Source organism: Lonchura striata, chromosome 3 (genome assembly GCF_046129695.1).
Source record: "Lonchura striata isolate bLonStr1 chromosome 3, bLonStr1.mat, whole genome shotgun sequence".
In the NCBI taxonomy this organism is placed as follows: Eukaryota; Metazoa; Chordata; class Aves; order Passeriformes; family Estrildidae; genus Lonchura; species Lonchura striata.
In genome coordinates this window covers 32,562,758-32,587,674 of record NC_134605.1, presented here as the reverse complement: position 1 = coordinate 32,587,674, position 24,917 = coordinate 32,562,758, and the positions used below count along the sequence as shown (strand labels likewise).

At 38.0% G+C, this 24,917-nt stretch overlaps 2 protein-coding genes across 4 annotated transcripts in view; one reads left to right on the top strand and one right to left on the bottom strand.

Annotated features, from left to right (window-relative positions):
• Positions 1 to 12,744, bottom strand: part of CNST (consortin, connexin sorting protein) — a 49,260-nt gene extending 36,516 nt beyond the window's left edge. The window contains exon 1 of one of the 2 annotated variants that reach the window (XM_021550460.2): positions 12,590 to 12,744. The gene's annotated coding sequence lies outside the window, so the exon portion shown is untranslated. Of the gene's footprint in view, positions 1 to 11,886; positions 11,996 to 12,589 lie in introns of those variants that run through there. The other variant, XM_077782042.1, reaches the window with a different exon arrangement.
• A 57-nt stretch (positions 12,745 to 12,801) lies between these two features.
• TFB2M (transcription factor B2, mitochondrial) lies at positions 12,802 to 22,928 on the top strand. 2 transcript variants are annotated; one of them, XM_021550433.3, is made up of 8 exons: positions 12,802 to 13,132; positions 13,932 to 14,020; positions 14,939 to 15,092; positions 15,509 to 15,657; positions 17,113 to 17,202; positions 19,369 to 19,431; positions 20,651 to 20,802; positions 22,124 to 22,928. In XM_021550433.3, the coding sequence occupies exons 1-8, from the start codon at positions 12,838 to 12,840 to the stop codon at positions 22,308 to 22,310; spliced, it is 1,179 nt and encodes a 392-aa protein (XP_021406108.1). In that variant the 5' UTR covers positions 12,802 to 12,837; the 3' UTR covers positions 22,311 to 22,928. The 2 variants fall into 2 exon arrangements, with proteins under 2 accessions (XP_021406108.1, XP_077638167.1); XM_077782041.1 differs by lacking the exon at positions 22,124 to 22,928 and adding an exon at positions 21,975 to 22,104.
• The last annotated feature ends 1,989 nt before the right edge of the window (positions 22,929 to 24,917 follow it).

Sequence of the window (24,917 nt, the reverse complement as noted above, 5' to 3'; positions counted from 1 at the left end):
ACAAGTTGAGTAAACAAAACACACACTTGGGAAGTTTGCAAGATAGTCTTTCATTTTACTTGCTAGAAGAATTAAAGTTGTGAGAAAATGGAAAAAAAATTGGAAGAATAAGCAGGCTTTCCTTCATACATAGAAACATATTTCTGACAAAGATTACTAAAGAGATTTTACCCAAATCATTCCTTCATAAACTTCATAGTTGCTAAAAAGACGGAGGAAAAAAAAGAAAAGAAAAGAAAAAGAAAACATCACTCCTATCTTAGGCACAAGAAAAAGGATTTAGGGGGCTATAGGCTGCTCTGCCTCACCTCAGTCCTCAGAAGATATTAACAGCAAGTTGAGGCATTTTCAAACATCTGAAGGATAAGGTGGTCATCAAGTGCAGTCAACATGGACTTATGATGGATAAGTTGTGGTTCTACAAAACTAGCTGACTTGCTTAGCAGAATTAGGGGGAATAAAGGATGCGATTTACTGTGCCTGGCTTTTGACACTGTCTCCAACAACGTGCTCACAGACAACCACACAAAGTACAGGCCTGGTTAAATAGATGGTGAGGAGTTCCACAGAAGCATATAGAGGGCAACAAGCCACCACCAACTGGGCAACACAAAAGCAAAAGCCAGCACCACCCAGGGCAACTCCATCTCTGCTTCCAACCTGAAGAACTGGCTAACCACTTCCAGCCATACCAGTCTAACAAAAATTACTGCCTACCCTAAAACATAAGCAGCAGCAAGGAAGGTTAGACTGGACATCAGGAAGTATTTCTTTACTAAGGGTGTGGTCAAACACTGCAACAGGCTTCCTAGAGAGGTGGCCAATGTCCCAAGCCTGTCCAAGAGGCATTTGGACAATGCTCTTTGCAACACACTTGGTCAGCCCTGAGTTGCTCAGGACAAGGTACTAACTATAGGTCCCTTCTGATGGAAATATTCTATCTTGGTATAGAAGAATTATGCATTGTACATAGAGATGAAAGTTGTGTTTTCCTTTGGCAGCCACATTATATGATAATTGATTTTCCTTGAGCACCAGAAAGACACACTCACTAGAAGGATGCTCCTTAATCAAACCATTTTCTCTCTAAGAGAGTTAAACACAAAATTAAAGGTTAATAGGAGGACAGAACTTCAATCAGAGCAGAAAGAATCAGAACTAGATATTATTAGACACTCATACTACAGTTAGGTTGATTTATTGGTACCTGTTCTAAAGCACTAAAAAAATAATCCCAAACACAGTATTATATTTGAAAAGTTCACTTTTTAGTCTTCATGCCACATGAAATAATAACTACTGCTGCTTTCCCCAGCTCATAGATCAAATAGTGCATCAAAAGAGGTTGAAGTAAATTGCCCAAACCCAATGATAATAATAGTAATAATAAAAAAATCAGAATGTCCTACCATCACTGTCTTGCTTCCACCTATAGAAAACAGTTTATTTTTCCAACAGACAGCAAAGGGGAAGAGAAATACAAATGCATTTGAACAAGGTGTTTCCTACTTAATTGTGAAAAACGAGAAAAGATGCTTTTGACAAGTGATATTTGCTGTAGATGAAGCTAACATTCTGATGGAAAATGTTAACTCACTTCCTTTGAACATATGGCTAAAATGACAGCTGAGAAGCTGGAAAGCAGAACATTTCTTGGTTTATTGCTTAAAACTCAGTATTTCTCCAAATAGAAGTAGCCCTGAAAATCTATTCATTTCTACAATCCTTAAGGCTCCTTAGAGGATGAAAACCCAAAAAGAGCTAGTTCAAGGAATTTAGAACACTCCTGCCCTTGATCTTTTACAAGTATTTCCCCTCCCACTCAGATGAAATTTTTTACCTTCTTGATTTCAATGCTGCTATTTGCAATTCCTTTTGAGTCTACCAAGGCACTAGGCAGGTATCAAAGTCAATCTAAATCCTGTGAGAATTAACTTTAGCTCTGTCTAAAAACAAAAGTAGAAACACTTATTTATAAACAAAAATGAAATTAAAATCTCTTTAGATTTAAATGCTATTTAGAAGACCATTCACATGGGTTCCTGTATTTACTGAATTTATTTCACTGAAATGAATTGCAAAACAAACAACATGTTAAGAAGAAAATGTTTGTTTCTTGATAGGACCATCTTTCCTCCCTTCACTGGTTGCCCAAAACTGAAATAATAGCTAACACTGAGTAGAACTGTGCTGACCTTTGTTAAAAGGTACTGATGAATAAAAGTGCTTCAGTTGCCACACAGATTCACACAATTGGCACATATAATCATGGTGATTATAGCACAAATGAAAAATAAAATGGAAAATATTTGTCAAGTGGCAAAAAAACTAAGTCTGTATTGAAGAAATTACTTGTATGTTTGTTTACTTTAGGACAAACAGTATGTATATTATATTAAACGGCCCTCGCTTGCAATTTAGGTCAGCTCCAGTTTTAAAAGGCCCATACTCATTAGTGTTCCCTTTCATGTACTTCATACAACTTAATATAATTTTGACAACTTTTTCACTTGCTCGCTTTTTTCCATCCATCTTTACTATGGAAATATAACCTTAAATATAGCTGTTTGGGGAAAAAAAAAAAAAAAGAAGGTAGTAAGAAGTGAGATAATTCCTGACCTGGCGTGGATAAAATTTGAAGAGGGCATTAGAAACAAAGCAGAACAAAACTACAAACACCACCAGGCCCCTTAAACTTAAACTTCCATACTAACTCAGCTCCTTTATCCTGAATAGCTGGTAGGCTCTGTGAATGTTTACTGAAGGTACAGTGTAGTATTTCATTTACTGATCTTGGATGTATCTTACAGAACAATCCAGATCATAACATTGTTTTTTCTAACATTCAAAAGTTTACATCAAACTGTTTTTTTAATTCCATTTGATTGGTTTCATATAGCTTTGTCAAAGACACTATTTTCCCTCTCTCATTCTCATGCCATTTAATTTTCCTGTGTTAATTAAAGAGATTTAAATATTTTAATTCTTTGAAAGTCAGCTTCCCCACTATATCACAAATGCTGCTCTATTCAAAATGAATGGTCATTTCAAATTGGTTCCCAGTGGTGCTTCTATGCAATATTTTCATTAACTTTGATGATAAACCACGATAGCAGCATATAGTCTGCAGCTAGAAGCAGTTATAAGCATTTTTGAGGATTTAATTCAAAATTAATTGTAGCAATAAGTGCTCCAAAAGGAATGACATAAAATTCACTAACACAAACAGAATATCCCTAAACTCCTGGAATAAATACACACATCTATCCGAAATAGGGATTAACCAGTCATTTTGTTATTATGAAAAGCATCTCAAAGAGAAACTGGACTGAAAACTGACCATGAGTCCAAGCTTTCTTTTTCTCCTGAGATATAATACAGCAAGTGTTACATGCGCAAGAGAATTCATTATGTTCTACCAGGCACTTATCAATTACAACCATGGGGACTGTTCTGTGCACCGTACACACAGAACAAGATGTACACAAGAGAACCTGGATCCCAGCAAAAGAAGAGTTTTAGAAAGGAAAGGTCAGCACTACATCTGGCAATAGCAATTCAGTCTAAACAAGGTCACTGTGTAAACAACAAACAGGCTGTCTGGAGATGTTGTGGAATCCCCATCATTATAAAGAAGAAATCCAGCAAGTCTCAGGTTTAAGCACAGGTAAAAAATAGGCACTAACTATTATTAAAGTAATTTGGTTTTCTATATTCTTGCAGGGGTTTTAGTATCTTCTCCCACACATACTTTTTTACTTAAATACAAGCAACTTTTCAAGTCCTAGAGAGAAAAAAATACCAAAATTGATTCCAGGAAATCATTATGTTTACAGAGTTGGTGCTTCTACCATTAGAACAAAAAGAGGAAAACTGCATAAATACTAAAATTTAAAAATAACTAAACCTAATCCATATATTTCTTAAGAATAAATCTGATGATCTTTCTGATAGCTGGTGTGAAGATACTATCATTTGAATATTCTCTTGTGATGTATCTCTTTTCATATCGATAAATAATCTTCTCCAAGTTAATAAAAACCAATGTGAAAACTATCATGGCCATAGACAATCAAAACATATACTGGAAATTCTTCTTACTGCCCATTAACATCCGCATAGAAGGAAAAAGATTTATCCCATTTTATGAACATTTATATTTAATACGAACACGAAGATTCAGGGATGGGGGGGAAATTCTAAATGACCCAGTGTCTACATGACACTATGCAAAAACTACATACAACATAGCATTACGAGTTCATTAGCTTGCAAGAAAAAGGACAATGTCTACTGTGCTGTTACAGGAGCTAATAAACACTTTATTTAGCGAAGTGCAAATGCAACTTCTCTACAACAGTTTATTTCTTCATCTAATGTGGAAGCCAAGATATACCTACAGAAGCCTAGAAAATTATCACCAGAGTGCCCTTGCCTCACCACAACCAAGAAAAGTATAAATTGGTGAAGATGTGCTTGACCATCACAGAATTTTCTACAGAAAGAAACAGAGAAGACAAAGGTGATAGGCAATTCATGTTGCAATTCATTTCATCTCACAAAGCCAGACCAATTCCATCTAACAGAATTCTGCTCTGCATTGTGTTTTATGTGAAACATAGTAGTCGTAACACTACTGTTTCTAAAGGAAGGGAAATAAAGATATTCATATGTATACTTCCATTATTCAACCTGACACCTCTGCAGAAAAGCACACCCCCATGCTGTTGTGCTGTCTTATAGCATGGACTCAGTGGAAGCTTCTCACTTCAAAAGATAGACTAATGTACAATCCACTTACTGGGCAGCCTCACCATAAGAAAATCTCATTAATATCCTCCTGCTGCTCAGTACGCCCTGCCTAACTTTGAAAAAAAAAGTACTGGGGCAAAAATATCTTTCTACGTGCTTTCTTCTTCTGTGTCAGATACACAGATTAAGAGGTCTACTTTTTCAAATGCATGAGGTCTGCTTTCCTTCAAGAAGTATTCAGATATCAGATACTCATTTCATTGAATTTACAAAAATGTCTGAGCGTGAACACTTTGGTGGTTTTGTACTTTCTGACACTGAAGTGACATTTCTCAAGCAGCAGCGGCATTTAAAGGCACAATGAGCTTCACATCTATAAACAGCAGGAATAGTGAGGTTTAAAGAGGAAGCTTCACATGCTATTTTCAACTTCTAAGCTTCCTAGTCATACTGCTTATTCACAGTTTTAATAAACAATGATAAACATACTGCCAGGAATCTACTATTCCACATTTAACATCACTTAAAAAATATGTTTCAGTCATGTAGCCAAATACAAGAGGTTTGTCTGGAAACAAATAGTAGCTTTTAGTAGAACATATGACAGTTCCCTCAAAAATTTCACACAAAGAACCTCTTTGTCAGCACTCAAAGTACACAATGATGAGTCCCCCAAGTGTTTGAAAAGTTTTGGATTTCAAGCTTCACTAGAACAAATTTGACTAAATGTTACAAGAACAAAAAGGAACCTCACAATTTGATGTGTTCAATTTTTTTATTCTTCTCTGCAACAAAACACCAGAACATATCTTGGGTAGAGATATGGTAGAAAAGACAGTAAACCAGACTGCTTTAGGAGAATGGAGAATCTCATCATTGCAGCTCTTTTATAAACTAGTCTAGACAAATGTTGTTCAGGAATAACCTATGAGTAACTGGTCTTGCCTTGGGATGCATGAACCTCCTTTTAAGCCTTCTGAAAAGTAGTAATTTGCCCTTTTTGATTTTAAAATTTTCATTCTAATTGGAGAACTCTCTGATTTTTGTTACACTTCAGAACATGTGCACAAGTTTGATTACAAAGCATAACAAAAAAGAAAAATTTCCTATTAGACAAATTTATGCATCTTTTCTAGGACAGGTACTTTTTCCTTACAAGAAAAAAAAAGAAAAAAAAGTCCTGCAAATCCACAGACTGTATTTATGAGAATTAATCAGCTCAACTCACTCTTATCCAAATCTTTAGTTTCCGAGGACCTGAAGAAGCTGCTGGATCCTACCATCTCATAAGAGGTTGCTAAAAAACATATGATATAAAATCTCTCATGATCTTGGGTAACAATTTTCAACATATATGAAAAAGCAGAAATGACAGAACAAATCTCTTGAAATCGTAAGAAGAATGAGGCAATTATCTGAAAGTTGCCCAGCTGAAAAAAGAAGAATGTTCAAGACTTTCTGAGAATTACATTTCATAGTGAGACTGAATTACGTACTTTTTTATATTGATGAGGGACCAACAAGTTTTATAGCTCTCACACACAGAAAGTTAGTGTAATAAAAATATTCAGTAAGATCCTCAATCATATCAAGGCCAGAAACAACCACAAGTAGAATGGAGAACTGTCCATAAAAGTTATGAAACAATTCTTGTCCATAAGTATTACATACTTGCAGTCCCTCTGTTATCAAGCCTGCAGGTCCAACCAGAAGGTTAATTAAGAAGAGAGCTAATTGTTAGAGCTTCAATAATTGCCATCATTAGCAAATCAGAATACCCAGCAGCTCTACTAAAATCTTGCATCTATTTACCTTTTAATTCCAAAAACAAGGATAGTCTAGTTTCTACATTATTCAAAGTCAGATACAAATGAATGAGATCAAATCCCTTCTTTGCTCTGAACCTCCTCCATGAACTTCCTGTCAAAATGTTACATCATCTGTATTGCATTTCTTAACCAAAAAGTACTGATATATTTAACAGGAATGTGGCAAAGAATAATAAAATGAGAGATTATGAAATAAATATTTAATACGAGGATTGTAAGGAGGTACAATACATTTAATCTGGTCTTTTTTCTTCTTTCTTTTTTTGGCTCTTAAATGCATGAGCAAAAACTTAATCATGTATGAACTGTAAGAGACCTATGTTAAACAAATCACAACCCCCAAAAAATTATTCACTGGTGTAACTTGACTGAAGTTAATGAAGCTGCAACTACTGAAACCCAGTGGTGAATTTAGCCTAGAGTGCTGTTTCAATTTTCCCCATTCCAACAGGAAGTCATTATGGTAAATTCATTTCAGCTCCAATTGTGTAAACAGATACTGGCTATATGAGCTGTCTCTACAATTTACACGTATTTTTGACTAATAGATCTTAGAGAGGTTTTCTGAAGCACACAGTTACCAGTTTCTCCTTATGGAATTTGAATGCTTGCAATACTTGAGCCTGTAAACAGAGATCTAATTTGTTTCAGATCAGCTTTTCAAAAAATTATGATCAAGGTCACTTTAAGTAGTTTCCATTAAAAAAAGATCTTTCCATTACAAAATCCCCACTATCACAAAAAATAAAGAAAACTCAATACTGTAAGGTGGTAAAAACTAATTTCACTTAAAACCCAAAGTGAGATTGTTTCAGTGATTCCATGACAGAAGAAGTTTAAAAGCCCATAGAGAAACTGAATAACTGTTATTTCTCTTTGTGTTAATGATGTTTATTTCAGTAGTAACATAGACTTCAATAGTCTTCCAGGAGAAAAAGCCAGGAGAAAAAGCCAGGTAAGCAGCTCCCAAAACAACACTGAATAAAGAGTAATTTTATATGCCAACTCTTGCTAAAATCAAATCTTCCTAGGATCAAATGTGTAAACTCTGCATGGTGTACATCACTTTATAAAATAAAGACATGAGTCAGTGAAAATGCCAAAATATTACTGAACAACTGATAAACATGTAATTTCAGGACAAGATGCACCCCCATTTGTTTATTTTGCCAAACTGGGTCGACTGTAGAACTGGAAAAACAGAGTGAACACGTGAACTGTGATCCATGTCCAGATGAAATGTTGGTCTGAAGTGATAAGATCACTATGCACTCAGAGGCTAAAAGCACACAAAATTCCAAGTTATAACCATTGAGAAAGAACCTCCAAAATGTACATTATGAATTTCCATATAATTTCAGTAACATATTCATCAAGTGAACTTAAAAATCTTCCTAACATGCTCATTTTACCAACATAAAATGAATACCATGATTAGTTTTATGTTCTTTCTCTTTTTAAAGTTATTCTGAATTAATCGGAACTTGCCTTCCAGTGCAACATTAATGTTCCAAACAAAAAACCCCAAGAAAATAATTGGCATGGACAGAGAAAAGCAGTGCTAAAGCTCAAATTCTAAAGTCACACATTAGCAAATTCACATGGGACAGGTGGAGCAGCGTAAAGGAACAAACTTCACACTTGTGCTAAGCAACTCTGTTCCTAAAGAACAAGCACACAACACAGCAAAATTTGTCTGCAGCAATCTCTGGCACTAGCAGCCTTTCACTTATACACCTTCCTTATCGGTTAGCCAGACAGTTTCAAAGACATCACAGCTATATTGCAAGTAGATTAATAAGAAAAAACAAGTTAAAAAAAAATCTTTGGTGCAACAGGCTCTCGAGCAAGGCAACATTTCAAAAGCATCTGGATAAAGACTTACGATGAGATAGACACACAAACACATGCTGAGTGAATTTAAGTCAGGAGAACATGCTCACCAGAATTCAACAAAGAAAAATTCTGAGAGAAATAAACAGAAAAAGCATCTATTTGAATGTTTCTGCTCCTACCCACAAAGGTTCAATAGTACTGTTTTTTTGCGTGCACACAAAAATTATGTGCAGTAAATTTAATGCTGATGAAAGATGCCAGATTGATAGCCCTAGGGACTGAGATTCTCTGTACACACAAAGTACAGAGTGAGAAAATTTGTGACCCTGACAAAATGCGTTGTAATACACAGCTTATGCAACCATCTTCACACTACAAAACCCTTAACCTCTCCACTGAAAATGTCAAAAATACTGCTTAGTGTTCATTAGAAGGAAAATAAAACATGGACACAGTTGTTAGCATCAACAGGGACAGAATTCAAGGCATCAGATAATTTAAAAAATGTTTACTTTTGTTCTGAATGGTTCTTTTGTCAGCTATGAACTTTGCTGCAGTGTTTGTAAGGCTGCAAAGCCAATTTATACCTGGTATGAAAAAACTTTTCTATGAAACAGCATAGTATTACATAAGAAAAATAGCAAAGGAGTGGTTTAACTTTTTTATTCAAATAAGCTTATCCTAGCATACATGACCTCACACTTAATGCTCAGAAAGTATCTTGAAGGAGAACTGACTTGATAGTTTCACTTAATAGGTACCTAGGCAGTCACTCTCCAGTGATCTGCACAATTGATCTAACAGAGTTTTAATGGACAGTAACTCCCTATTAATCAGGTTTTCAGCACTAGGCTGGAATCTACATTGTCATATGGTGCAGGCGAGCATCCAAGGAACCTTGGATTCTAATTTCCCTTGCTACTAATAGCTTGGCCAAACAGCAAAACTCCCCCCACTCCCCAGCCACCGTCCCCTATCCAAATGTCAAGCAATTTTTAATTGTCAACAGAGGACACGTAGGAAGCAATAAGTTAATGTTTATAGACCACAACAGCTCTAAATACAAAACTGCTGACCTCCTTATAAAGGCAAAGACTTTCACTTCATGAAAGGAAGCTATCCAACACAAGCCACAGGCTGCAAATTCACTGGATATCAAACCAGATTGTGGCATAGGATTAAATGCTACTTCAGCTCTTGGGAGATTTCCTTTGTGCATATATGGGCTTGAAGCAGGGGACAGTGATGGCTAAAAAATATGACAAAAGAATGAGGCTAGTCTCTGATAGATTTTAAAAAAATAATTCTTCCTAGAGACTCTTTTCCTGAATGAAGTGCTTTTCCTTAAAGCACTTTTGAAAAAAATCTCTTACCACTCCTATTTTCCTTGGTCACCAATCAAAGCATTACAACAAAATTACTCAAGTCTGCTTAATAAAATAAATGAAAACAAGAATTCTGCAGCATCCTGCATCTCAGCAAAGCAGAGACATTTCTGTCACCTCAAGCATGTAGCAGATTATTTTCACATTACTGAAGCAAAGAGGCTTAATAGCTCTATTGTAAGAGCTTCTTTCATTTCTGTTGAAAGCTTTTTCTAAAAGTCACATTACAGGTGGTATTTGGTAACATGTAAACCTTTCAAACTTAATCTGTATTCTAAGTCTTTAGAGGAGACTCTATGATAAGTACCCACTAGGAGGACATGGAAAAAGTACCATCATGTAATTTTCCATTGAAATAATCATCAGCTTCTTTTTGTGGAAGATAGAAATTCTGCCAAATTTGTACTTAAAATGAAGCATGGGCATAAGAGTTTGAAAAACTGAGATCAAGATTCAGGTACTTCCACAATTTTCACCCTTACTTAGAAATGATTGCCAATATTTACGATGGCTAAGTGGTTATAACATGGCAAAATAATACTAAAAGACTAATGCTATAATATTAACTTGAAAAATAAGCTTTAAATAGGGCCAAATAAAGGTAAATGCAAAAGGTATTTAGAACCATTGAAAATAAAATCCAATCTCTTTACTATCCTTTTGACCCATGCAACTAATGAGCTCTTTTGGTTCAAACATAGTCTGGAATCCAATCGAACAGGTAACCCTTTTGATTTCCTCTGCTTTATTTCAGGAAACAATAATTAGGAGAAAACAATTCCAGAACACTTAACAATGCACATAAATTACAAAGACATAAGGCTTTTTGAGGTAAGACTGTAAATTCAAATATTTGCATGTGGTGATAGCTGGATTAAACTAGAAAACCTCCATATTTAACCACAATGTAAAAATAACTGTTCAAATGTTCCTGTGACACACTTCAATGTATTAAACTATTTTCTACACTGTAATTTCTAAATAAAAAAAAAACCTTACAATTTTCCTATGATTTCATCAGTTTGTCAAAGATAATGACCAGGTCATAAAGAGGGAGTCCTTTATGCATGAAAGATTCAGCATATATTTAGCAGTTCTATCAGGGGGAAAAAAAACCAAACCATGAGTTTAGCCCATAGAGACCTGTGGTTCAATCCAGGCAAGCACTAAGCTAAAATAAATAAAGTCATGAAGAACAGTGTATAATTTCTAGTGTATGAAGACTTGTCAGGGCATTTTGTCATTTGGTTTTTATTAGCAAACACTCCTTTGAATAATCTCAGTTGATCTGAACAGCCCATTCAAAGATGACCCTAACACTCCTGAGTCATCCAACTGACAACAAAAACTTCCAAAATTCATTAATTAAGCTTAAAACTATACCTAACTTTTCTGTGATCATAGCTGTCAATAAACTTTGATAAGGAATGCTGAATTAGGACATTACTAGACACTTGCTCTAAGAAAATCAAGTTCTGCTTGATGTTCTAAAAGTCCTACAAATTACTGAATTATCAGACTAATTAGTAAGAGAGGGAAAAAGCTATTAAAACATAAAGTCCAGTTTAAAAATGGATTGAGGTCTATCCCATCATCATCCAGCAGAACAATCTGTCTATTTCCCTTAAGGCACAGGGAAAACTATTACAGCACTCAGTGTAAAAAAGCTGAGTATTTAAAAATAAATTGCAGAGTTGAAGGACTGCTGCATCTGCTAAGGCATTTTTCTAAATTCACCCCAGCCACTCCTCACGCCACATGTAGGTCCCCCAAAACCAGAAAGTTGTGGCTTTATTGTTCTATCTCAATTTTTGTTTTTGAACAATATACCAAACAAAACGAGTTTGTTTAGTAAGTAGAAAAGTGTTAATTTCTCACTTCACAAGCAGAGAAACAAGATACAAAAAAATAAGTAATTTGCAGAAAATAATACAGAAAGTCTACTTATCAACCATTAATGTGAAGACCAGGTGTACCCTGCAATTGCCAGATGTCTCTTGCCTCGGCACAAATGAGACAAGGAGCAAGGAAACGCGTTTGGAAGGATTCTCTCTCCCTTCCCCCATCACACTGCGGCCACTCACCTGCCACTTACAGGTTTTGGCACGAAGGACGAACTCCAGTTTGGCAGAACTTGGAAACGTTTTGAAGATAATCTTAAGTTACTTCTCGTTCAGGCATTGAGGACCTTGGTGAAAGGACAACGCCACTGCTATTGGAAATTACAGACTTCACCTAAAACCGTAATTGCAACAAGGTACGGAGCAGAGAGAAACCGGCAAGGACGGATGCCGGAGATCGGCCGGAGCAGAATCCTGCACCTGCTGAGAGCGGCAGGGCGGTACAAACAACCGAGTCCCGGAGTGACTATTTAGCTGCAGACGCGGACATCAAAGACTCCCGTGAAACACCCAGGCAAACCTCAAACTAAATACGTAGCTCCTGGGACTTCGACACACGGAGCACACATCGCTGCACGGGCGCCCGGCAGAGCGCTGCCCGCCGGCCCGAGGCCCTCTCCCGAGCCGCCTCCGGCCCCAGCCCTGTCTGCGCTCCGCTCCGGGGGCTCCGCACCGGGGCCGGGAGCCGCGGCACCGCCGCCTGCCCACCCCGGCCGGCCCACCCGGCACCGGTTTCTTCCCGCCGCCCGCCCGGCGGCCCTAGTCCGCGCCTGGAGCGCCCGGCGGCGGCCGACACGAGCAGAAGGCGGCGGCGGTGCGCGGCAGCAGGGGAAGTATCGCATCTTCCCCTAGTCCTCCCCCTGCGGAAAAGCCGCTGTCAGCTCACCTCAGCTCCGCGGCGGCTCGGGCGGCCGGGACCCGCCAGCCGGCATAGCGTGTAGGCGCGGGGGCCGGTGCTGCCGCAGGCTGCCGGCGGTGCGGGGCGGGCACCATAGAGAGGGCGGGCGGCGAGCGGAGAGCCTCCGCCGGCGGAGCGGAAGCGCGCCGAGAGGCCGGGCACAGGAGGAAGTGACGCCCGGGTTGCCGCGGCGATCGCGCCCCCGGAGCGGGAAGCACGGCGCGGGCGGCGAGGCGATGCTGGCGGGCCGGGCGCCGCTGGGCGCCGCGGGCTGCGGCCTCTTCCTGGCAGCGGGGCGGCGGCCGCTGCTCTGCTGGCTGTCGCCGTGCTGGGTGACGGCGGGGCGGCAGTACCCGTCCCTGCGGGCGGCGGAGCCGACGAAGGAAAAGCGGCTGGTGCGTAAGGAGCAGCGGAGCAGCCTCGTGGTCCGCCGCTTCATCGCCTGCCCGCAGCTGGCGCGCACCGTGCGGCGCTGCCTGCAGGGCGGGGCCGGCCCCGGCCCCCAGCACCTCCTGCTCGAGTTCGCGCCCGGTGAGCTGCCCCAGGCTCCGGCGCGCCCCGGTGACCTTGGGGGGTCAGTGCGAGGTGCCGCCCTCGCTATCCGCCGTGCCGGCACCCCGGCCCCGCTGCTGTGGGAAGGGGCTGGGGCCGTGCCTCTCCCGGCATCTCGGGCGGGGGTGGCAGCTGCGCTGCGTTCCGGCGCTCCCCCGGCCGCAATCCTGGCTGGGGGTGCCCCGGACCCGCGCCCCGGCACCTTCCCGGGACATCTGGGGTGTGCCTGGGCGTCCCATTTATGCAGAGCCTGCGGGATGGGTGAGGTTGCAGGCTGGAAGCTGAGTCAATCGTGTTAAAACTGCTGTAGAGTGACTAGAGATAGCAATTTCTACTGTGGTTTTATCAGTAAAAGCACACCCAGGATTATGGGCTACGGCAGATCCTCTGCAGTTTGGGTGTTTCTTTTGTTTGCATTTCTTCAGATTGTATTTTAAAGATAATATGGATAAGATTCCACAGTATATTTCAGTTGGCAGAAAAAAAAGCAATAGAAATATTTGCGACATTATTTCCAGTGCTGCTCAGTATCTAATTGTAACGCTGTGCTTAGTGTAATACAGTGAGAAATCTTGGGCAGACTGCCTGTAAATCGTTTCTGTAACTCTTGTTTTGAAGTGTGTTTAACAAACACACCTGTTGAAGGTGATATGTCCCACGTGTTTTTTTGGGGAAAATCACTAAAGGTAATCACTTACAAACAAAAACACACTCCTAAATTTTTTTTTTTATTATTATTTTTTTTTTTACATTTTTTTTCTTTATTTTCCTATTTCAGGTCCTGGGATTTTGACTCGATCTCTGCTTGATGCAGGATTTAGAGTGGTAGCTCTGGAAAGTAACTCAGATTTTCTTACAGACTTACAGGTATACTTTTGATTCAGTTGCACGTTTCTAAAACAAAATTAAAGGGAAAATGAGAAATTAGCTTAAATTGTTATGTAATTGTTGGATCAAAAAGGAATTAGGCAGTGGTTGTTACTTGCAGCATCTGACCTAATGCCCAATAACACTATGTAGTTTGGCATTGTAGATCACAAATGCCGAATGTTTTTAAATTAATTTGGCATTTTGTGTATGTAGGAATTCAAGTTCATACATAGTCTTTCTATGCATAAATAAAATTTCATGCCTAAATTTGAAACTGATTGAAGTCATTGTAGATGTTTATATTTAAGCAAGAGTTCTGTATGAAGCTGTAAAAAAATCTGTAAAAATACTCTTAGTTATTCTGATTATATCAGTTTTATTTAATCTGTTTTCATACAACTGACACGTGCGTTGTCCTCTCTGCTCACCTGGGCTTTGCATGGATTCAAAGCGGGTCAGACACAGAGCTGCAGAAGTTGCTCTAGAAGGTTTGTATTAGAGAGCTGGTTTGGAACTAATGACTCTCACCTGACTTAAAATGTCTATAAAAGGTATCCTCTCCACAGATATGAAGAATTCTAGTTTCAATTTGTTAAAAGAAGTGGTTTACTTAGTTTAGTAGTTTGTGTGGTTTTTTCAAAAACATGGCAGAACATCTTATAAATTTAAGAATGTGGTTTAAAAGCTGAAGTTGAACAGCACAAAAAATGTCAAAATGTCCTGCACAGTAAAGGAGGCAGTTACTTTTATCAGCTATTCTTTTTATCATCTGTAAGAAGCAGCTCTGAGGTTTGACTCTTGTTGACTGGGTAACAATTTTAGGTAGTGCTTGAATGCATTTTTTGTTTCGGTTGGGTGTTTTGCAAAGCTAGTTACTGTATGCAGATTTCTTCAACTGAAGTTACTTTTATTCAGTCCCTAGAAAATAGCCTGGATGGGCAGTTAAAGGTGATTCATGGTGACTTCTTCAGACTGGATCCTTTGGCAAAGGGAGCTTTGAAACCACCTGCTGTGTCTTCTGACAAACTTTTTGAAACCATAGGTGTAGCAGCAGTTCCTTGGAGGGCAGGTATATGTTTATGATCCCGCACATTGCAAACATGTTTCAAGGGTGCATAGGTAGTTTGGCAAAAACCTGGGGATTTGCTTGCAGTATATGTTCTATTTAAGACTCATGCTGGATTGATAGATGCTGTTTTCTATGTTTCGGCTTTGCTTAAGACTCATGATAGCTTCAGAACCACTCCTCTCCCCCCCCGCCCCACCCCATGGCAATATCAGATAATTAGGTATTTTATTGTAATTTAAAGTCTAATGCAAACAGGGCTTAGCTTTGGCTAAGGCTTTAATTGTATTCATTCTTTAACAACATGAACTCACAGACTTTCTTCTCTTAGTTTTTTGTAGTTAAGACATTAGAATTAATGAGATTGTCTAATACATACTGCAAAATTTTAAAGATACTTTTGCTATTGTGGGAAACAGATGTTCCTCTGAAAATTGTTGGAATCATACCGGAACAGTTGGAAAGAAACAGACTTTGGAGACTTCTTTTTGCCATGTATGAATGCAGTTCCATATACAGATACGGAAGAGTAGAACTCAACCTCTTTATAAGTGAAAAAGAGTATACGGTATGTGCAAAGCATTTTACAGGTAATGAAGGTGTAGTGCTTTACAGAACACAAACCCATTTATATTGTATATCTAGTGTTTTTGCTAGGGATTTTTTTTCCTACCAGAATTTTTAAGTATTGTCAATTTTCTACTTGTTTGCTTTATGCTGTAAGAACACTATAAAGAAACATTCTGTTGTCATTTAACCGCAGATTTAAAAATGTGAAGACTGGTCCTTGAGAAGTATGTGCAGCAGCAGACTAGCTGCTTTCCATTGTAAATTGTGAAGTGATTAAATTCTGTGCCATGCTTTTGCAAAACATTTGTTTACTAGTTGCAGGTAGTAGTTAATGAAGACTGAATTCAAAACACAAAAGCACAAGTGAAGAGGATTCTGAGTCACTAAATACCAATACAGTGAGATGTACTTGTCCCCTTGAGTTGTTCTGTATGCAGTACTGAAAATAATAGACAAAATATATAATGATTTACACTCCTTTTTATTAATGCTCTGCACACTAAAGTGCAGAGCCTTTTTTGGATTACATATTCCTAATTTATGCTGTCCCAAAGGGTCTGCTTATACAACCAGTGTTGTGTCCTAACACCCCACTGAAAAAATTAAACATGTTAAGTATATTCTTTACGAAATGACAGTTTGTACGCTACTGAAATACCCATGTTATAGTATGTTTTAATGGTCAGATGTTTTACTAAATACAGGGCAGCCTATTGATTTAAGGTAGTCCCTGTTTCTTTTTTTTGTTTTGTTTAATTAACTTTCCTGATTATAATGTGAACTCTGTTACATAAGAGGTGTGTAGTAAAAGCTGTTGGAACCTTCTTTAACAAGACATTGTTGACTCCTTTTTGTTGGTTGTTCTGGCGTTCTATCATATGACGAGGCTATGTAAATCTATTCCACAAAGTTAAATCTCCCTGCTACAATTTACTTCTCTCCTTGTCCTTTTTGAGAATAATCACAAGCTTTTCTTTTTTCCTTACCATAAGAGTTGTTTGATTTGTAACATTGATCAGGATGATGACTATGCAAGTTGCTTCATGTTCAGTGTGAACACCTGATGTTTTCCTTACTCTCATTTGTGTGTCTTGGGAATATTATCTTACCAGTGCACAGATAACTCTGCCAAAGCTGTGGCTTTTATATGAAATCTGATCCTCATTTCTGTTCTGTGTGAAACTTCTCTGCCTTAAAAGGGACCAGAAAGTATATGCTGGAGAGTCATACATAGTTCAGTTATCCAAATAACTGCTGTGAAGAAATACTTCAAATATTGCATCTTCTAACCCTGTCTTCTGACAAGATAAATTAAAATAGCACAAAGCACATGTTAGAGGCCTACTGTAACTTTACCTTGGAATTTTAGACTTAACTGAATTTCTTACTGTTTATATAAAGACACAGTCTTGGATTTTGCAATAAAAATGCTTTCTCTATGCCATTTTTTTAGGTATTAACAGCAAAGCCTGGGAAGTCAAAGATTTATCAAGCACTTACTGTACTTGCACAACTAGGGTATGAAATCGAACTATTGCATAAGGTAAGAGTTTTGTACCAGCTGATAGGCCCTAAAGCTATAGACATGCATTTAGAAAAGAGTTTATAATGGTTTACCATTGAAGCTAATTTGATGTTTAAATCAGTTGGAGAACTGTTGGAAAACTTTTGTAAAAAGCTAAAATAGTAATGTTTTGTGTATAACGCTTTCAATTAAGTGACATTGTTATTCACTATAATGTCAGTGTTTTCACTACAAGCCATTGCACTCAAAAACATTTATTCTTAGAATCTGGTAAAAAAAAAAATGTTTACACACCAGATAAACCTTTTTCATTTTGCTAATATTTCTGTGAAACTAGAAGTCTGCTTTTCCAATTTGTCATAGTCTGCTCTTTGTTATATCCTCTGAATTTTGCCAACATGTATACTTTTGACTTCCTAAGCTGTGTTCAGAAGAAATATTTTTGAGTCTTGGTGCTTTTAAGAATACCTGCTTCTCCTATTAGTCAGTACCTTCTTACCTTGTGAAACATGATATGGTTTCGTTTTAAAAGTTTTTTTTATGTTGTTCCCCCAGTTCCTCATGAGCATATGACCATCAGCTTTCAGTTAGTTTATGCTTTTCAGATTTATCTTTGTGCTCTGATTTTCTAGGAACCCTCTGTCAAAGTTTAAATGTTTTGCTAATCTAAAATAAGGTTTCACTGTCCATTATCTTCCAAATACCTTATACTACAAGATATACATTAAGGTAAATATTAAGAAGTTGAAGATTAGTACTTTTTGAAGGAGGTCACCTGACTAACAGGGATAAAGTAGAAGTGGAGGCATTTGATGTCTCTTTGCCTCAGTCTTTAATAATACTGATAAGCCATGAGCTGCTTGGCCCCCTGAGCCAGAGGACCATGAGTGTGGGAACTGTGACTTTCCATTTATGGAGACAAACTGGAAGGGACCAGCTGTATCAGCTGAATGTTCAGGGGTCCTTGGGCCTGATGGAATTCATCCCAGAGTACTGAGGAGCTGGTGAAATTATGGCAGGACCTCTCTTGGTCAGGTACCAAAGGTCTTGGGAGGTCCCTGCTGTGTGAAGCAGGCCGGTGTTATTCCACATCCCCCTACAGAGCAGAATGTGAGGGAAGACCCAGTGAACTGGAGACTTGTTTGTCTGACCTCAGTACCTGCAACCATTATGGAGTACCAGAGTCTGCTGGGTACTGTTGAAAGGCATTTGAAGAGCAATGCACTCAGCAGGCACAGTTAATATGGGTTCACAAAGAAAGTCTTGTTTAACCCATTTGACACCCTCTTGTGATAAGGTCACTTGCCCAATGGATGAAGGGAAAAGGTAGATGCAATTTTTCTGGATTCTAGGGGGACTTTTGATACTGCCCTTCACAGCATCTTTCTGGAAAAGCTGTCCAGCTGTGGGATGAGCAGGTTCAGGATGTGCTGGTTGAAGAACTGGCTGAAAGGCAGAGCTCAGAGGGCTGTACTGATTTGGGCTATACCTGACTGGTGGTGAGTCAACAGGCTGTGCCCTGGCAGCCAGGAGGGCAAACTACACCCTGAGGTGCCTTAAACAGCATCATCAGCTTGTCAAGAAAGGGGATTGTCCACTGAATTCAGTGTTGGTGCAGCCTCACCTTAAACAGTTGTGCAGTTCTGGGCTCCACAGTTTAAGAAGGATGTGAAGGTCCTTGAGTACATCCAGAGGACAGCAACAAAACCAGTGAAGGAACCAGAAGGCCATGAGGAGCAGCTGAGGGCTTTGGGCTTGTCTTGTTTGGAGCAAAGGAGGCTGAGGGGGTGAGCTCACTGCCCTCTTCAGTTCCTGGGGAGGGGGAGAGGGAGGTCCTGAGGTCTTCTCCCTAGTATCCACTGATAGGATACATGCAAATGGTTCAGAGCTGTGCCAGGGAAGGTTTAGACCAGTCTAAACATTAGCAAGTACTTCTTCATGGAGAGGGTGGTTGAACACTGTAACAGGCTTCTTAGAGAGGTGGCCAATGCCCCAAGCCTGTCAGCATTTTAGAGAGCATTTGGACAATGCCCTTTATAACATACTTTAGCTTGGTCAGCCTTGAATTGCTCAGGCAGTTGTACTAAATGATCACTGCAAGTACCTTCCAACTGAAATAATCTATTATATTCTAACAAAACACTTCAATTCCATGATACATAATACATTTGCTTTCTCCTATAGGAACCTTGGTCTTCATTTGCAACTAATTTGAAAAATGGGGGACTGGCGATACCAAAAGCGGGGGTAAGATTGTTGTATAGGCTTTTCTTCTGAAGATGCAGCTAAACTACTTTTAATTAAAGGTTAAAGAAACTTTATAGCAGCATTTACAGATGTATTTTTAAGAACTTTTCAAATTCATATTTAAGGCAGCATAGAGATTAATTAAAAATGGAGTGAAGAATTGCTATTATCTTAGAAACTGAAATAAACTAATAACTTTATTGTCTGTGATGGGAAAAAATATAGTGAGTAAACAGCATAAAGGAATATGAATAGGTAAAGTATTTTTCAGAGAAAGTTAGTGATGGTCACATCTACCTTCTTGAACAAAACAAGTGTTACTACAGTTAATAACACAATCAATATGCTGCTGATTTTGATTAAAATAATTATTCGCATGTCTATTATAGGTTTCATGTGCAAGTTAATTGTGGAAAAGCAAGAGTCTCCATACTTAAATCTGAGAAGTGCAAAAATACCTTGTATAAAGTTATTTACTTCTCTCCTTTGGAAAAGTAATGATGTTCCTTTGTATAATAAAGGAATATTCCTATTTAATTCTGATAATATAAAAGCACGTTTATTTAATATTTTGAGTTTCACACTCCCCAGAAAACTACTATAGTGCTGTATTGAGTACGGTTTGCAATACTTCTGTAATATGTAAGTGACTGGGTGTGCCTTATGTGCTTAGTTGTGTTGCTGAAAAGCCATGTGGAGAGGCCCATCAGGTAGGCTATGCAAGAGGTACCAGAACAACGTCAGAAGTACAGCTGTCAGATCTAATATATCCATTGCTGCCAATACAGAAGTACATTTATTTCCTTTGAAGACTCCACTTTGTCCCAGTTTTATAAAATCCTCATGTTGCAATAGTGTCCTTAGTGTTACACTCACATAATTCCGTCTTTATATATAAAAGGCAGGTTTGGTACCTTGCATAGTATAGGAATACAGTAGGCCATATAATATCTTGAAAACTCACATCAAGTCTGTATTGTCCATTTCAACTAAGAAAGTCCAGTCCTAAAATATAGAAATAAACCCCAAATTATATTATCTTTTGTTTGTTTTCTATTTCCTTTATTGCTTGAGGCACAGACACATCTTCTGATGAAATAATCTTAAGCCTTTTAATAAGAAATGTTACTGGTGGCAAAGATGAAACTCTTAGCTTAAGATAGATATTGTCTTAAACAGTGATTTTTTTTTTTAGTGATTTGCTTTGTTTTTCTTGCAGCGGCTGCCAAATGACCATATCTGTTTGGTACGACTGACTCCTCAGCAAAATCTATTTACAGGAGGCTTGAAGCCCTCAAATGCATCTACCTTTATTTTCATGGTGAAGCAGTCTTTTGCTAAACCTAAGTCTAAACTTACCGATAGATTAAAGTAAGTAAGAAAGAATTACAATTTTATACTTCAGAGAAATATATGAAAATATTAAAATATGTTCCCAAAGCAGTACTTGTTTGCTGATAAAATACTGCCTTTTAAAAAAATGAATTAATTAATTCTTAATTAATTATCAACATGTAGAATAGAAGATTTCATTTATGCAATCTACTATACAGTATTCTGGGGACTGTTCCTGTAAGGAAGGTTGGAAAGTATTTAAAATATATATGTGCAGTAATTCATGTAGCTCCAGTGGAGCTTAGGTCATGTATCTGCAAGAAGTTTTCACTTATTTTACAGATATAATAATAAAACCACCAAGAGGTTTGCAGTTACAGAAACTAAAAGCTGAAAGAGATTCAGCTCACAACAGACATCAAAGTCATGCTAATGAAAACAGCTGAAGGTTATAGAAGGTGGAATGGGGATGTCCTCAAATGGCTGTTATCTAATTAAAAAAATAGGCTTTAAACTTTACCAATTATGCAAGCTATTCACATTTCTTTATGATCAGTAGATTTCTGTTTCCCAGAAATTGAAGGTGTTCACAGTCTGGAAAGCATTGACTTCTTGCTGATGAAAATAATGCATATACTTCTAATTTGCTGATAGTAGATTATGAAAGTTAACTTCCAGAAAGGGGGGAAAAATAAGCTACTAAATTTAAGTAACTCTCTTAGAAATACAAGTCCAAAGAGCCTTAATGGATTTCTTTCTTAAAGCTCAGTGGTATACCTCATCTCCACTTGATCCTTCAGCTAGGAAGTTGAAGGCTTCTAATATGCATCTTCTGTGTATTTATACACTCCTCCTATCTGGGAAATAGTTAATATATGTGCACATTTATAAAAGTATAGCTTTCATAGCAAAGATGTAGATGTGGGGAGGGTGGATACATCTGTTTATGTAGAGAAGAAAGTACCTGGGAGGTGTAAGTCACTAGTTCATGCTGTACTGAGTCATCCTTGAATTTAATTTCTCCAGCACTGAAACACCCTCTTTAGGCTGTAATGCCTGTTATTGACTTAAGAATTTAGGGTGGATGAGGGAGAGAGAGCACCTATCCTGTAATGAGGATGTTTGTGTGTTTGGTATTGTCTGTGTGTGCTGGGGGCTTTATTTGCTATTGATGTGTTTTAATAGCAGAGGTTTCTTCCTGTTTGCAGTATGGATTGAAGGTAACTTGTGTTGCAAGAAGAGGTTAGCTTCTTCTAGAGGCTGTGAAGGAGTGAAGTGTACCTTCAGATAATGTTTCTTGCTTTTTAATTTTTCACAGAAATAAATGCTCCATTATGATTTTGTTTGTTTGTTTCAGTTCATGGAGCTTGGACAATAGTGACACATTACTGAAAGCACTAGAAATTCCCAAAAATGCTTCAATGTGTAACTTGTATCCAGAAGACTATAAGCGTCTTTTCGAGGCTTTGCAAAACTCCGATTTGTTTGCTGAGACCTTCTTCCATGATGAAGTCTTGGCAAGTACAAGGTCCATGAACTCATAAATCTAAAGCTTTTGGAAAATCACCTTTGCTTCTGGAAGATTACTTTGATAAAAAGTGATTTAAATAAAATCAGAGATACGGTTAGCTAGATGATTTCCTGTCCAAACAGGAAAAATTTAGCAAGTAACAAGAGCCCTTCTACTTAGGATAAAAGTAATAAATTCACAGTTACCTTTCACAATCCTACCTGGAATGGACAAGCTTTGGACACAATCCAATCTGGGATGGACAAGCTTTGCAACTTTTGCAGGAGCTTATTAGGTCATGCTACTTTGTGCCACTTAAATGCAACTTTTTGTTACACTGTTGCTGTGTATTTACAACATTTGAAAAAAAATTACGAGACCAAATTATTATTTGTTTGGTTTTTATTTTAGTGCTTAATGATTAGAATGCCCTTTTGACAGATTCACAGAATACAAACAACAACTTCTACAACAACTGTGTTTACAACAACTGAGCCTGCAACATTGTCTGCCATTCTGAATTTGCAGCCTCAAGTCAAAAAATGCTAATAAATTAATAGTGATATGTTAATAGAAGGCAAGGTAATGACAGGGTGATAAAATATTAACTGAGAGTTGCTTAAAATAAAGATTGTGGTATCCCTGAGGAAAAGTTGTAACAGTTATTTCTTTTGAAAATAACAGGGAGAACATGTACTAGTTTGTAATGCAATACATAAACACCTACACATGTATAGGGATTATTTTAGGTCTGAAAGTTATCAGAATATTAAGTGCTGTATAAATGATTTCAAATAAGATGATTTTATTTTTTTAAGACCTTTGCCAATGTCTTCGATATGTAATACATGTACCAAAATATTACTCAAAACCATATGCTATTAAAATTCTGGTTTTAGTCATAGTACTCCCTCCGAAAGGCAACCTGTTCCAAATTTCTCTGTTTTACCATCTAGCTGTTCTGTTGTTCAACAATGCTGAGAGGTTGTACTGTTTATATGTTGTATATTATACCCTCTGAAAAGAGCTGTGGCAAAAAATACCCTTCTTTGGCAAAGCACTAGTTTTTAAATGCCATTTTGGTGAAGGCTGGGCCATAATCAGGCTGTGAATAACAGTAGTTCCCCAAACAATGCAAACAGAATTATATTTCTTAAGGTTACTGTGAGGTATAGATGTGATAAGCATTAATCTCTGTCTTCCTCCTGCAGTTCTGGCTGCAGATGACAAATTGATTTTGAGCAGCCTCAGTTCACTCTGCTAGCTAAAAAGCTGAGCTTTTGTAATACTATGGTGAAACTCCTAGAAAGGCTGAGGCTTAATTTGCAGTCTGTCTCAGAGCCCTGCTGGCGTTCTGGTGCAGGTTGTCAAGATTTGAGGCTTCTTTTCTGCTTACATCTTTGACTGTTTCAGAGATAGTCACTGTTAATTGTCAATGAATGTCAACTTTGCATTAACAGAAGCAGTTCCACCTTTTTCAGTCTCATTAAATGGTAACTGTCTTATCTACTGGTCTGCAAGACTGCTGTGTCTCTTGAGCTGATTCCCCCTCCCCACCCTGAATCAAAGCACCTTGCTCTTGTTGCAGCAAGATGTCTCACACCTCCAGCATACCAGGAGAAGTATTCTATACATGAAATGGAACACCACCACTGCCTAAATAAATTTCTTCAGCTATGTGCTGATAAGATTTCAAACATGAACTGAAAACAAGAAATTTGTTTTATTTTGATGCTGTTGCAAAGCAGCACTTAATGATCCAATGCAGAGACTAACAGCAGGAGTCTGTAAGTGGAAGGAATATTGCGTAACTGGGGACTTGAAGTGAGATTTAATGCTCAACAGAAACGCACTATTAAGGCTAAGTGTGAGCAATGTTTAGCCCTGATCACAAATGTGAAATGGAGGGAGAAATGCCTGCCATGATAAAAATTATTTTAGTATTAATGAAAAAGATTGAAAATGTGAAAATGACTATTGTATATGAATAAATACACAGGGAATGAAAATTAAGTAGGTCTATATATTTGATTAATTAATGCTATCCACTCAGTAATTCCTACTGTTGTAGGATTTTAGCTTTTGTAGGATAATGTTGAACTTTCACTTCACTTTCAAATTTTTAATTGTATATGAAGGCTTGTCATACATTTCTGTTACCATTTTTAACCAATGCTGTATTATTTGTATTCCTTTCCTTTGCATAACTGCCTTCTTTTTTTTTCAAGACTGATTTAATACATGAACCTCTGAAACATGAACCACATGTGACGCACTATCTAGTAAAACACTTTTAAGTATTTCTCTCAGTCTTCCAATTTTTTGAGGAGCTGCCCAAAAATGCTGTTTGGCATTCCATATTAAAGCACCAGTATATCATAGCTGATATATTGACTGTAACTTCGGAGATGCTAGGTGTTGGTCTTTTCTAGTGGCCCTCATCACTTGTGCCATCTGTCTGGGAAAGAGAATTATGACTGTGCTAGCAATTGCCTAAGCTCTTCCTACTTACCTATATTTAAATCATAACAAACACAAATAGAGACAGAAACAAACTTGGTCCAATTAATGAGAATTTTTGCCACTTGGAATTAGGTCAGTTAAGTTGAACTCTATAGTCAGTTCACTTTTGATCTAGAAG

Excerpts from the sequence above, each read along its gene's own strand:
- TFB2M (XM_021550433.3), top strand. The coding sequence starts at position 12,838 with ATGCTGGCGGGCCGGGCGCCGCTGGGCGCCGCGGGCTGCGGCCTCTTC. Across the intron at positions 13,133-13,931 it reads CCTGCTCGAGTTCGCGCCCG|GTCCTGGGATTTTGACTCGA; the intron begins GTGAGCTGCCCC and ends TTCCTATTTCAG. Across the intron at positions 14,021-14,938 it reads ATTTTCTTACAGACTTACAG|TCCCTAGAAAATAGCCTGGA; the intron begins GTATACTTTTGA and ends ACTTTTATTCAG.